The 15,353-nt window shown below is 43.4% G+C and overlaps 1 protein-coding gene across 1 annotated transcript in view; it reads left to right on the top strand.

Annotated features, from left to right (window-relative positions):
• The window catches only part of LOC130277511 (protein-glutamine gamma-glutamyltransferase 5-like), a 108,311-nt gene that overhangs the window by 66,377 nt on the left and 26,581 nt on the right, over window positions 1-15,353 (top strand). Inside the window, exons 7-8 of the mRNA XM_056528189.1 lie at window positions 514-691; window positions 13,202-13,334. Coding sequence (XP_056384164.1) covers window positions 514-691; window positions 13,202-13,334 — 311 coding nt within the window. The remainder of the gene's footprint in view (window positions 1-513; window positions 692-13,201; window positions 13,335-15,353) is intronic.

Here is a 15,353-nt window from a genome sequence, read left to right as displayed (position 1 = left end):
ATGAAAATGTATACATGATGCTTAGAAACCTGTAATCCTGATAGTGTAAGAGATCATATTTTATAGAAACAAATAATATATTATCAACACGACAAAGAAGAAATGAAAACGGAGCACTCACACGATAGATATTCTGCGGGATCCTCAGGTACAGCACCCCTCGGGGTTCTTCATCAGGGAGGAGGTAGGTGGTTTTGGGGGAGCTCAGATGCCAGCCACGGTCCGTATCGCACCAATGGGTGCTTCGTCAGGCCTGTGGGTACTGTACCTGGGGATCCCCAGAATATTGATCGTGTGAGTGCTCCGTTTTCCTTTCTTCTTTGTCGTCTTGATATATCTATTGCTATATACGTGATGCACGACTACCGACATTGATACCGGGACCTTTGTTACTTCACTCCGGCTAGCAGTTTACACACAATATTGCAATTGTTCCGACAGTGTGTAATCCAGTGCCAACTCTTTCATTCTTTTTCTGTTCTTTTTTCTTGCTCGTAATATATTATCCTATAGATCAACTGCAATGATGACAATGGTGTAATGTTGGGCAGATGGGATGGAAAATATGATGATGGAACAAGCCCTACAAAGTGGAATGGGAGCTGCAGCATCTTACGTCAGTGGTACTTGTCTGGGTTCAAGCCAGTGAAATATGGGCAGTGCTGGGTATTTGCAGCAGTCTTATGTACAGGTAATGCATATCAATATAAATGTGTTAATGCCTTCCACATCAGTTATGGCTCCAATATTTTTTACAGTTGTCAAACATAAGAACAAAAGGTCTGCTTTTTTTTCCAGAAACTCTTGTTGGTGTGCTTGGTCTGGTATTGCAGCTTTGCTCCATAAAAAAATGGTCTCATCTGCAATACCATTTACAGACCACGAACAAAACTAAGGGTAAGTTAACACGGCTGAATGTCCGTGTGGAATTCTGCCGGAATATTCTGCACAACATTCTGCTTCAGCAGAGTCCCATTGATTTCCATGGGATTCTGCTGCGCTGTGCACATGACGGAATTTCCGTAGAAAATGTTTCGGCTGTGTAAATTCTGATTCTGTCTTCCGCAGAAAGAATAGCCTTGTCTATTCTTTCTGCTCATTCGGTTGTGAAATTTATTTTTGAGCACTCCTAGCACCCGCCAAACCACGCAAATTTGTGGAATGTCTGCCCGTGTTTTCCAGGTGGACATTCTGCACATGTCCACCATGTGAACATGGCCTAACACTCTTTATGAGGGAAAGAAGACAAGCCATTTATTAATGTGTGAAGATAGAAGTATGGAAAGCTGCATGTCTGTTTGCTTGCTTGTTATGTCTGTAGTTCTGAATATGGATGAACTGGATAACTAGCAAATGGATCATTCGTTACAAATGAGCTCGGAGATTGTCATTTCCATTTAAAGGGAATTTGTCAGCTCTAGATTATACATAAAACTCAAGTGTCAAAGAGGCCATGCTGAGCAGCAGGATGCATGCCTCCTCCCTACCCATCCCATCTTGCCTTGACTGGTTTGAACAGGACCCTGTACATTTAAGGGGTACTCTGGTCCTAAACATCTTATCCCCTAGCCAAAGGTTAGAGCATAAGATGTCTGATCACAGGGGGTCTGGCTGCTGGGACCCCCCCCCCCCCGCAATCTCCGGCCCGGTGACCACAGGGTTCAGAACATGGTAGCTTTAAACTTCCTTGTTGTCAAGCCATGCCCCCTCCATTCATGTCTATGGGAGGGGCTGTGACAGCTAGTACATAACCGTCATGCCTTCTCCCATAGACATGAATGGAGGGGGCTTGACAGCTGTGGTTTCCCTTTATTGGGCACTGAGTGGAGTTCGCTCCGTGCACTGGAAGCCATGCTGGCCAGACCCCTGCGATTAGACATCTTATCCCCTAACCTTTGGTTAGGGGATAAGATGTTAAGGAGCGGAGTAACACTTTAATAAGTCAAATTAGAGAGGGATGGGGGAGGGAGGTGGTGTGAATCCTGCAGCTCAGCACTGGACTCTATTACATTTGAGCTCTGTTTATTATCTAGACCTGACAGATTCCCTTTAAGTAGTGGCATAATGAAACAGAACTGGTCATAAGTAATTTAGAAACTGTGTGGAAGGTTAACATTGTAAGCAGCAGTAGTAACGAAATTAACAGCAAATGTCAATGAAAATTCCTAAGGCATCTCAAATGACACGAGTAAAACAAAAATAGAGAAAAGGAAACACAGCCACCCATCCGCAATTTGTATTTTGATCTACTTGCTTCTCAGCATAAATTTAAACACTAACAGGTTGTTAGTATACACTTTGATCAAAAAGTACAAGCCCACTCGCCACGTCAAGGCCACCAATTTAGAGTGGGCCCCTAACCTAACATTGTGCCTGGCGACGGCCACCACTACCGCAACACCATGCCCACAGGGGGAGCGACCCAGTGGCCAGGCAGCCCTACTGCTGCCTGACCAAGCCCCTGGCTCCGGGCCACACCACCCCACAGACAAAGCATCACAGTAACAATGACTGCTGCAGTGCAAGCACACCAATGGGAATACCTACCAAGTGCTCCCTGCCATGGGCCTGGGAGAATGCTAGGAGGAAACCCTTATGCAGTCTCCTGCTAATTAAAAATGCCATGGCCGAATGGGTGGAGCTATGTAAGAGGGGACAGACTACAGTTGTAAAATCTGCTCCACCCATTCAGCCCAGGCATTTTTAATTAGCAGGAGACTGCATAAGGGTTTCCTCCTACCATTCTCTTAGCTCTCTGGCAGGGAGCACTTGGTAAGTATTCACATTGGTGTGGTTGCACCACAGCAGTCATTGTTGCTGTGATGCTTTGTCTGTGGGGTGTGTGGCCCGGAGCCAGGGGCTTGGTCGGGCAGTGGTGGGGCTGCCTGGTCACTAGGTCGCTCCCCCTGTGGGAATGGCGTTGCGTGGTGGTGGCCGGCGCTGTGCCAGTGATGGGTTGGGGACCCACTCTGAATAGGTGGCCTTGATGTGTCAAGTTGGCTTATACTTTTTTTTTTCTCAAACTGTATACTAACAACCTGTTAGTGTTTGAATTTATGCTGAGAAGCAAGTAGATCAAAATACAAATTGGTCGATATGCAAAAAAATTGGAAACACAAAGGGGAAGCGCAACAATGTGCCGTAAATGTATTCAGATAAAAAGGAAGAAAACGAGGTGAAAGAAACTTGCTCACCTTCTGGTGTTGTGCAGTGAGCACAACACCATATCGCGTTTGTATCCTGTTCCAAAAGGAATAGTGAGATCAGGGGGTGCAACTCACACCGTGGTGTCCTGGAATTCCAAGACGTCTGGAAGATGCAAATGATGATGATCCCCGGGGCTCCGGTTCACGTGGTAAAAAAGGTGTGTTTGAGTGCTCACTAATGTAGATTAGCTTGACTAGAATCGTGGCAGTAGAAAGGTAGCCGGACACCATTAAGTATAAGAGATAATAACCGGATTTTATTAGGGTAGATCACAGAAATGCGTTATCTGTGATCTACCCTAATAAAATCCGGTTATTATCTCTTATACTTAACCGTGTCCGGCTACCTTTCTACTGCCACGGTTCCAGTCAAGCTAATCTACAGGAGTGAGCACTCAAACACACCTTTTTTACCACGTGAACCGGAGCGCCGGGGATCTTCATCATTTGCAAAATACAAATTGGGGATTGGCGGCTGTGTTTCTTTTTCTCTATTTTTGTTTTTCAAATGAGACGTGCACAATAAACACATACTAGTAAATCACTACTCTGTAAAATAATCTCTAAAATAGTTCCGTAGGCTATAGTAGGTAATGGTGAGTTCACACACAAGCAGATTAACCTGATCTCTTCAACAATCTCATTAACTTTGCTGCTGCTGTAATATTCACACAGATTTTCCACCAATAAATCCCCTTTTGTCAGCTATCTGCCCTCAGGGTTGTTTCCTGTCATTGTAATCCTACCTGTGATGATATGAAGATTACTAATACTAAGAAGTAATGTCTACAAACAGGAAATGTTAGTTCAGAAGCGTAATACAGTAAATACTGCAAATACAGTGAAGGAGTTTAAACATGCATGGGATAAGCATAAGGCTATCCTTCATATAAGATAGGGCCCGGGACTATTCATAGTATTCAGATTATTGGGCAGACTAGATGGGCCAAATGGTTCTTATCTGCCGACACATTCTATGTTTCTATGTAATTAGAATTCGTAGTGGAATGAAAAAAAGAGAAAAGAAAAAATTGTTACTCTGTGACAGCATATCATTATAAAAAGAGCTTAAAGGGCTACTCCGGTGGAATTTTTTTTTTTAAAGAGTACCTATTAGGGATTAGCGAATCGAATCTGCTAAATCCAAATTCGTTACGAATTTCAGGAAAAAATTTGAATATCGCCGCGATTCGATTGCTCAAATTGCTTCATTAAATTCCATTTAGTGAGGTCCAGGCTCCAGGGCATCGAAAATGGCAGATCCACATGTGAGGACATGGGGCAAGGAACTCTGGGAAGGCGGGTAGGCGGGATGACCCTGAATCACATGCAGCATGCAGCCTATCAGCAGCCAGCCACCCCTGTGATGTCACAGCCCTATATAATCGGCAGCCATCTTGCGGCCAGTCACTTACACAGTCACAGTGTTTTATTTCAGAGAGAGCGTTTCATTGTAGGGAAAGATAGATCATTGTGTGTGTTGCACAGAAAAACAGCTTTGCAGCAGCGATTCACCACAAGCCAAAAATCACTGCATGAAAGCACTGACAGGGAAGGGGGAGAGAAAGTACACTTTTGGGTGTAATACACAGCGACTCCACTGCTGCAGTGGGGTGTACAGCAACTCTAAAGCTTAAAGGGGTTCTCCGGTGCTTAGACATCTTATCCCCTATCCAAAGGATAGGGGATAAGATGCCTGATCGCGGGAGTCCTGCCCCCTCCCATAGGCTTGCATTGAGGGGCGGAGCGTGATGTCACAAGGGGACTGATTACAAACGGGGTGCCACGTGCAAGATCACGGGGGTCCCCAGCGGCGGGACTCCCGCGATCAGGCATCTTATCCCCTATCCTTTGGATAGGGGATAAGATGTCTAAGCACCGGAGAACCCATTTAAAGGGGCAAGTTAGGCAGAGCACTAGATGCCATTGTCACCTGCTATTAGTGCCTAATAATACTGTACTGGGCTGTACTACACAGTGGTTCTGTACTGCTGCAGTTGGGTGTACAACAACTGTAAAGTTAACAGGGGCCAGTTAGCATGAGCAAGAAAAGTCATAGCCACCTGATTACAGTGCCTAATAAAGGTTGCGTGTAACCTGTGCGTACATAGGTGGTGCACATTTTTTTTCCTGAACAACTCATTTTGGCCTAGTTACAGTGAAAGGCCAGCCAAAGCTACATCCTTGTTTCTGTAGTCTTATACAGTTTTAAGCTGAGCGTATTGACCAGCTCTTATAGTTGTAAACTGCATGTACACCTACATGGTGCACGTTTTTTTTTTCCTGAAAAACTAATTTGGGCCTAGTTACTGTGAAAGGCCAGCAAAAGCTACACCCTTGTTTCTATAGCCTCATACAGTTTTAAGCTGAGCGTATTGTCCAGCTCTCATGGTTGTAAACTGTATGTACACCTACGTGGTGTACGTTTTTTTTGTTTTCCTGAAAAACTAATTTTGGACTAGTTACTGTGAAAGACCAGCCAAAGCTACCCACTTGTTTCTGTAGCCTTATACAGTTTGTAGTGGAGTGCATAGTCCTCCTCTCATAAGTTTAAACTGTAGGTACACCTATGTGGTGTAGTTTTATTTTATTTTTTCCTGAAAAACTAATTTGGACCTAGTTACTCTGAAAGGCCAGCCAAAGCTACACCCTTGTTTCTGTAGCCTTATACAGTTTTAAGAGGCACGTATTGTCCAGCTCTCATAAGTGTAAACTGTACGCACACCTACGTGGTGTACGTTTTTTTTTCCCCCTGAAAAACTAATTCGGGCCTAGTTACTGTGAAAGGCCAGCCAAAGCTACACACTTGTTTTTGTAGCCTTATACAGTTTGTAGTGGAGCATATTGTCCACCTCTCATAAGTGTAAACTGTACATACACTTACGTGGTGTCCTTTATATATTTTCCTGTTAAACTAATTTGGACCTAGTTATGTGAAAGGCCAGCCAAAGCTACACACTTGTTTTTGTAGTCTAATACAGTTTTAAGCATAGTAGAGCATATTGTTCTTCTCTCATAAGTGTAACATAAACACACTCAGCTGGTGTATAAGTTTGTCAAGCAGAGAAGTGCTAGGACGTGCACAGAGGAGTGGCAGAGGCCTAAATTCATCAAGTGCAGGCAGAGGTTGCAGCAGAGTAGGGGTGTGTGGCAGCAGCAGTCACAGTGAGAGGTCTGAGCTCCCAATGTCAGCTAGCAGTCATGTCTCGACCAGCAACACCGCAGCCATGATTGATTGGTTCACTCAGTCATCCACTTCATCCCAAGTGACATCCGACACCTCCAGTCAATAGTCGGTGGGTTCCTCAGATTCAAACCTCAGTTGGCATGGCCCTCATGCTGCTGCCACCTCCAGGCTCTCTAATTGTGCTGCTCTATGGTCTCCTTGTGTTGATGCTGCCACCTCCAGGCTCTGTCATTGTGCTGCAATATGGTCTCCTCATGCCTATGTTGCCACCTCCAGGCTTTGTCATTGTGCCGCCATATGGTCTTCTCATGCTGATGCTGCCACCTCCAGGCTCTCTCCTTGTGCTGCCATATGGTCTCCTCGTGCTGATGCTTCCACCTCCGGGCTCTGTCATTGTGCCACCATATGGTCTCCTCATGCTGATGCTGCCACCTCCAGGCTCTCTGATTGTACTGCTATATGGTCTCCTCATCCTGATGCTGCCACCTCCAGGCTCTGTCATTGTGCCGCTATATGGTTTCCTCATGCTGATGCTGCCACCTCCAGGCTCTCTCATTGTGCGACCATATGGTCTCCTCCTACTGATGCTGCCACCTCCAGGCTCTGTCAGTGTGCCGCCATGTGGTCTCCTCATGCTGATGCTACCACCTCCAGGCTCTCTCATTGTGCTGCCATGTATACTGCAAAACATAATTAAGGTGATATTTGTAGAAAACATAGAATGAAAAGTAGCGATGCACTCACACTTCGACTTCTGTAGGGAGGCTGGAGGCTGAAGGCTGTAGCTCAGTCCCGGTGTTCCATGGCGGGGAGGCGAAGGTGTAACAAGGGGAGCCTTAGACGCCAGCATCTGAGGCTCCCCTCATTACACCTTCGCCTCCCCGCCATGCAACACCGGGACTGAGCTTCAGCCTTCAGCCTCCAGCCTCTGTACAGAAGTCGAAGTGTGAGTGCATCGTTACTTTTCATTCTATGTTTGCTACAGATGAAACGTTGATTTATATACGAGAGCACCTCCAGACATCACAGCTTCTTCCGATCCACCCTCTAATTGCAGGTGTAACAGATGCACCTACAGGCAGCATACCGTAGGTGTAGTTTTATACAACTTCGATAAGGGTATAGTACTGGTGCCTTTTCTCTCTTTGTGAATTGGACTGTAATTAAGGTGATAGTCCCCAGTTACAGAAATTCCTTAACTTAACTTTTCTTAGGATAAAATATATGGACCCCAAATTTTTGGGAAATCTAACAAACGGAAAGGTGAGCAAAGAACACCATGTGCCACCTACACCACCAAGTATTGATGCAATGCAAAGACCTCTAAAAGGTGGAAGGGAGCAACGTATGGTCCATTGTTACAGGTGGGGGTCAAAACTTCCTCGGAAGGCCCTACTCTCGCACTATAAATTCCCTTCTTGGCAAGTGTTACTCGCCCTAAAAGGGGCGGCCCCACACAGGAACCTCTTCCTTTTTTCACCTAAAAACACTGCCATTTCCCAGGGTTTTTAGTTGGAAATATGTAGAGGTTCCTGTGTGGGGCTGCCCTTTTTAAAGCGAGTAACACTTGCAAAAAGGAAAGTGATAGGGTGAGAGTAGGGCCTTACAGGGGAAGCTTTTACCCCCACCTGCTACAATGGACAATACGTCGTTCCCTTCCACCTTTTGGAGGCAAGAGCTATTCGTCCTAAAAAGGGTGGCCCCACACAGCAACCTCTCCTAATTTCCACCTAAAAAAAAACCTGGGAAATGGCAGTGTTTTTAGGTGGAAATAGGGAGAGGTTCCTGTGTGGGGCCACTCTTTTTAGGGCAAGTAACACTTGCCAAGAAGAGAATTAATAGTGCGAGAGTAGGGCTTTACAGGGTAAGTTTTTACCTCTACCTGTTACAATGGACCATATGTTGTTCCCTTCAACCTTTTAGAGGTCTTTGCATCGCATCAGTACTTGGTGGTGTAGGTGGTACATGGTGTTTTTTGGACACCTTTCCTTTTATTAGATTTAAAGGGGTACTCCGGTGAAAACCTTTTTTCTTTTAAATCAACTGGTTGCAGAAAGTTAAACATATTTGTAAATTACTTCTATTAAAAAATCTTAATCCTTCCTGTACTTATTAGCTGCTGAATACTACAGAGGAAATTCTTCTCTTTTTGGAATGCTCTCTGATGATATCACGAGCACAGTTCTCTCTGCTGACATTATAACAATAATAACGCTTTATTTATAGTTGTCCTTAGTGGGATTTGAACCCAAGTCCCCAGCACTGCAAGGCAGCAGTGCTAACCACTGAGCCACCATGCTGCCCTTAGCATAATTCTGCTATGCATGGTTGCGAAAATGGACAGAGATGTCAGCAGAGATGTCATCAGTGTTCCAAAAAAAAAGGAATTTCCTCTGTAGCATTCAGCAACTAATAAGTACTGGAAGGATTAAGATTTTTTTTATAGAAGTAATTTACAAATATGTTTAACTTTCTGCCACCAGTTGATTTAAAAGAAAAAAGGTTTTCACCGGAGTACCCCTTTAAAAAAAATTTGATTCCAAATATTTTATACTAAGAAAAGTAAAGTTTTAACTAATGCATATCCTCAAACACTTTGCCAAAAGAGACCGTTTTCTTCTACTATTCTGATCTTGCCACCCGCCTGATGCCACACATCTGATGCCAAGTTGTCCTTCTTTCACCCACCTTCGTCACCAGGTACTGGTATTAACACCCACCACCCCACTGTACCAAAGTGTACCAAAGTGCATAGCAGCGCCGATGTGTGGAGCTGTAACCACGGTCAGGGACAATACATGTCCTTTACAGTCCATTGGGTGAATGTGGTTCCTGCACAGCCACAACAGCAACTTGGACCGGTCATGCCGTTTCCGCCTCCATGCTCTTAGGCTGTTAGTCCTTCAACAGTGTGCGACTCCGCCACCTCATTCTCCACCGTGTCCTCAGCCTCCACTGCATGGACAAGTCTCAGTGCCCCTCACCAGGGTTACGGGATGAACGACATAATTCCACTGCTTCATATCCTACAACACGTGTTGGAAACGATGGCTGGTCAGTGCACTGGAGACGTGGCACCTACATCTCGAGGCCACATGTTTTCTACACCTCTATTGAGGCTTTCTGTAGCCCAGAAATAGATGTTTTTAACCCCATAAGGACACAGCTCATTTTCACCTTAAGGACGGGGCCATTTTTTGCAATTCTGACCACTGTCACTTTATGCATTAATATCTCTAAGATGCTTTTACCGATTATTCTGATTCTGAGGTTGTTTCTTCGTGACATATTCTACTTTATTTTAGTGGTAAATTTTCTCGCATCCTTTCTTGGTGAAAAATCCCAAAATGTCATGAAAATTTTGAAAATTGTGCATTATTCTAACTTTGAAACTCTCTGCTTGTAAGGAAAATGGATATTCCAAATAAATTTTATATTGATTCACAAATATAATATGCCTAATTTATGTTGGCATCATAAAATTGACCTATTTTTACTTTTTGAAGACATTAGAGGGCTTCAAAGTAGAGCAGCAATTAAAAAAATCTGAAGGGACAATTAACAAAATCTGAGGGACATATGTTACAGAACTACAACTTCCAGCATGCCTGGGCAGTCTAGGCATGCTGAGAGTTGTAGTTTGGCAACATCTGGAGGGCTACCGTTTGGGCACCACAGCCTTTGGCTGTCTGGGCATGCTGGGAGTTGCAGTTTGGCAACTACTAGGAAGGCAGCAGTAAATATCGCTTTACTGCCACCTTCCTTGATGCTCTGCGCCGTCGCCTCCCTACCTCTGGCGCTGATCTCATCTGATGCCACTGATGATCGGCAGTCCCCACCGCATCTTCTCCCCAGGTACCATGGGTGGGCAGATCGGGGGGTTTCCATGGTAACCCCCCCATCTTCAACTACCATTGGTCAGTAGTCATTGCTGGGGATAGGAGGAGGTGGCACCACTGCAACCTCGCTCCTATCCCTTAGGATGATTGGGGCTGTTACTGACAGCTCCGATCATCCCTATTTTCCAGGCGATCGGGTCACCAGAGATCCGATCAGCCCGGAATAGCGACAAATCACAGATCTGAATTGATCTGCGATTTGCCGCGATTTTTGACATGGGGGGTCTCAGGACCCCCCTGGGCGATATGCCGGGATGCCTGCTCAACGATATCAGCAGGCATCCCGGTCCGGTCTCCGCCCGGCGAGCTGCGGGGACCGGAATTCCCAGAGGTGTATCCATACGGCCTACGTCCTTAAGGACTCAGGATGCAGGGCGCAAATAAATTCGGATTGAAAATTCGATGAATCGTCCAAATCAAATTTTTCTAAAATTCACTCATCTCTAGTACCTATCAACCTCTACACTCTCCCTTATCCCCCTCCCCATCTGTCCCTGACTCTAACTCTAATGCTATCCCTGTACTTATTTCCATTCAAACCCCCCTATAAATACCTAATTTCTGCTCTTTTAAATAGCTCAGTTCCCTGCTGTGTGCGAGGGCAGGAAGTGGGCGTGGACCGGCAGGCGCAACGTCATCTGAGGCCTGCCAGGCCTAGCTTCCGCCCTTCTTCCTGAATGCAGCAATCCCTCTCGGGAGCGCGCATATAGGCTGAGCACACGGCAGGGACGGCAGATATATATGTAAACTTACATTTATAATGAATGGCTATTGAAGACCTCGATCAGAACTCTATGGGTTTTTGCAAGGCAGACCCAATATTTTCCTATTGGAGGACAGCGCTCCACTGACTCGGGGCCAGCACGCGCCGACTCTCCATTTCAGGGGGCAGAGCCTGAAGACGAGGCTTGCCGGCCCAGTCAGGAGCGTGCCCTGCTGTGTTACCAGTCCGAAATCAATGCAAACCCTTGCGGACATGGACTCCTAGGGAAATCCCTAGTGGACACTTTTTTCAAACATGAAATACACATAAATGCAAGCACATTTTTTAACGCAAACCTATATTAAAGTAGTTTATTATTGTTAAATCTAAAACATATAAAAACATTTTGATGAAAGGTACTCTTTCAAATCAACTGGTGCCAAAATGTCAAACAGATTTGTAAATTACTTCTATTTAAAAATCTTAATCCATCCTTATCAGCTGTATGCTCCACAGGAAGTTCTTTTCTTTCTGCTCTCTGCTGACACCTCTGTCCATGCTAGGAACTGTCCAGAGCAGAAGCAAATCCCCACAGCAAACCTCTCCTGCTCTGAACAGTTCCTGGCATGGACAGAGATGTCAGCAGAGAGCACTGTGGTAAGACAGAAAAGAGTTAAAAAAAAGAAAACAACAAACTCTTTAGTACAGCAGTACTGGAAGGATTACGATTTTTAAATAGAAGTAATGTACAAATCTGTTTAACTTTCTGGTACCAGTTGATTTAAAATAAATTGTTTTCCACCGGAGTACCCCTTAAATAAAGGGGAAAAAATTGGCAATAAAAAAATAATTAGGCTGCAAAGCCTACACGATTTTTGTTTAATCAATTTTAAACTAGATAGATAGACACATAAATAATAAAAAAAGATATATACATATATATATATATATATATATATATATATATATATGCATCCAAATTATATAAATTAATTGCTACCGGAAACAGAATTTAGCCGAAAATTATGCCAAAAATATAATATCACCTATAAGACCTATAAGCTGGAGTACATAGTTTTAATGGATCCCTGAAAGGAAAAAAAAAATTATGCATACGCTTTTTTCTGCTTATAGGTGAAAATTGTTATTAGAAAACAACTATTCTTTTGTAATATTTAACAATAGCATTTTTTCAGGTAAACCACTATAGGGGAGATTTATCGAAACCTGCCCAGAGAAAAAGTTGCTGAGTTGCCCATAGCAACCAATCAGATCGCTTCACTCATTTTACAGAGGCCTTTTCACAAATGAAAGAAGCGATCTGATTGGTTGCTATGGGCAACTCAGCAACTTTTCCTCTGTACAGGTTTGGATAAATCTCCCCCTTTATCTTTTTTTCATTATTACCAATGTAACATTTATTATTATTAACAATAATAATAATTTATTCATTACTTTCTTTATTGTACACATGACATAGTGGCAAATTACAATTTAGGTGGTTTGAATGGCTTCTGGTGACCCATGGCTGTCCAAACTGCCTGTATTCTGCTGTTAGCTAAGTTCCTAGAATTCAGGGCTCCAATTCCTGCGTTTCGGTGATGGAGCAGAAAGCCATAAGCTTCCTGCCCTGTCACTGTTTCACTTCCATTCAAACCCCATTGAGGAGCAGCCTAGAATGCTGTCTTCTGATGCAGGCAACATGATAAGATCATTACACTGCATGCACTGGGCTGCGTCCTGCAGGAAGAGGAAAAACAGCAGTGTGGGAGCTTATTGCAGTAAGGTAAGTTTATTTTTTGTATTACTCTGTTGCCATAAAATGGGCACTGTTGGGGGACAATCTAAGATGTGAGGGCACTTTGAGGGGCTTAGTACTGTGGGGGCACTACTGGGGGCTAATTGTGTGTGGGGGCTAACTGTGTGTGGCACAATTATGGGGATTACTATTGTGTGTGTAGCATAATTTGGGTTAACTAATTACATGAAATAGTAAATGACAGACTGATACAGTATAGAAGGAAAGAGGGCCCTGCCTGCGAGGGCTTACAATCTACAAGGGGTTACATAAGGATTTGCATTCTTACTAATAATAGACTATGCACCATGTAATTCAATAGAAACAGAGGTTGAATGTGGTTCAATATTAATATTAATACAATAATTAATATTAACTAAGATTAAAAAAACTTTCATATTCCCTTAGCACTAAGATGTTTGGGAATCCCAGCAAGAGTGATAACTAACTTTGATTCTGCACATGACACCGATGGAAATCTCTCTATTGATGAATATTATGATGACATGGGAAAACCAATTTCATCAGGTGACAGTATCTGGTAAGTTGCTGCTCTAAGGATTAAATTAAAGGCAATGTTCTCGATCAATGTTTTGCACTGAAATGACTTTCTTTGGAGCAGAACATGAAATGGTCACCTTGTGCGATTGCTTGAGTTTTAATTTTAAACACTGCAACATTTCTGTATTTCAGTGTATGTCTGTCAGAGTAACACTGACAGGTTTCCTATTAGATCCTGCTACAACCACAGCTAAATCAGTGTACAAAGATCTAATGAAGACCCTCAGCTGCCATGACACCCAATGATGCCATAAATGGAGGGCGGATAGGGTAGAAGAGAGTTCCCTCCCTTGAATAACTCAGATATCTTGTTTGCTTGTTAGCATCTAATGGATTAAATTGCTGGGGTTGAAGTTATGTGGTATAGGGATTGTTGTGTGGTTTGCTTACTTTTAGAAAAAAATAACTCTTTAGAGAGGTTGTTCTGTCAAATAAATCCTGCTACTATCTAATACTCCTGGCCCCATTGCAAAATTTGCCATTTATAACGTTGGAACCTTCTTATGTGGCAGTGGCCCGTTGGCCCGTTGGCCATGCACTCGAGCCCATGTGACCCTGCTACCTCTTCTATAGCTACACTTCTGCATTGTGGACATGAAAGCAAGAGAAAAATGAAGGATGTACCCATAGTAGCAAATCAAATTGTTCTCTATAGACAAATGTTACTTGTTTCATTTTCACCAGTTTTGATAAATCTCCGTCATTGTGTCCCGCCAAAGTTAATGTGGTGCCACCACTATAAACAACATATGAGCCGAGGCTTCCAGCATCTCTGTAATCTTTTAGTTTCAGCATCACTACTGATCACCTATTGATGTCCTATCCTGTAGATATGCCATCAATATATATATATATATTTTACAATAAAACCCCTAAAGGGGTACTCCAAGTTCTTTAAAACTTTAAATCCCCTATCCACAACCTTTGCCCCCTCCCATCACTAAAATGGGGACACACCAGGGGACCTGTCCTGGAGATTGCAGAGGTCCCAGAGGTAAGACCCACCTCGCACCAACTCCCCCCCCCGGGAGCCATCCGACACATTGCCAATCTCTCCCGATGGGAGGTAAGTTTTAAAGTAGTGGAGTACCCCTTTAAGGCAAACATAGAAGAAAAATGTGAAAAACTATTTTTTTTCCCCATCCTATTATATCACAAAACTACTAGTATGTTCACACTGAGGAATTGGGGCGGAAATCAAGCAGAAATTTTCTGCCTCAAAATATTGTTATTTTTCCACAAGAACTCACAGAGATTTTGCGCGGAATTTCATGCAGAATTGGCGTGGAATTGGTGCGGAATTGGCACGTAAATTGCGTGGAATTTTGCGCAGAATTCTGCGTGGAAATGCAGGTTTCATGCGGAGGAGGAATATCAAGTATTTCTATTCATAACATTTTTTTTTTCAATGCGGAAATTCCGCGCAAATTCCGCGCAAATTCCGTGTGGAAATGCTTCTGAGTGAAAAAAAAAAAAATAGCATTGATCTCTATGGGAGAACGACGCTGATTCCGCCTGAAAGAAAGAACATGTTCTTTCTTCAAGCGGAACAGACTTCCTCGTCAGACCTCTGCTTGAGGAAATTCCTCATTGTGAACTGAGGGGCAGAAATTCTGTACAACTCTATGGGGATTTTCACTGCTGAATGATTTGGAGATGAAAAAGCGAGCAGAATTACTCGTGGAAATTCCTCTCCAATTCCTCAGTGTGAACATACCCTAAAAATCACATGAAAATAAAGACGTGTCGTAAAATTACAGAATGAAAAAAAGAACTTCATAGTACTGAAACCTGTATATACCAAAAATGAAAATGTGTTTGGTGAATTGGAGACAATAGCTCAATCTTGAACAGGTTAAAGAAAAGGGGTTAAAAACCTATTATCAATATAAAAGAAGGTGCAGATGTTGTATAAATGCTGTATTTCAACCACCTTGTTCTCTGAAAGAAAGTCTGCATTGAGTCTCAAACGATTTTTATACTGAAGCGCCATCTTGTG

The sequence above is a fragment of the Hyla sarda genome, chromosome 6 (assembly GCF_029499605.1).
Source record: "Hyla sarda isolate aHylSar1 chromosome 6, aHylSar1.hap1, whole genome shotgun sequence".
NCBI classification, from domain to species: Eukaryota; Metazoa; Chordata; class Amphibia; order Anura; family Hylidae; genus Hyla; species Hyla sarda.
This window is presented reverse-complemented; position numbering and strand designations above follow the sequence as displayed.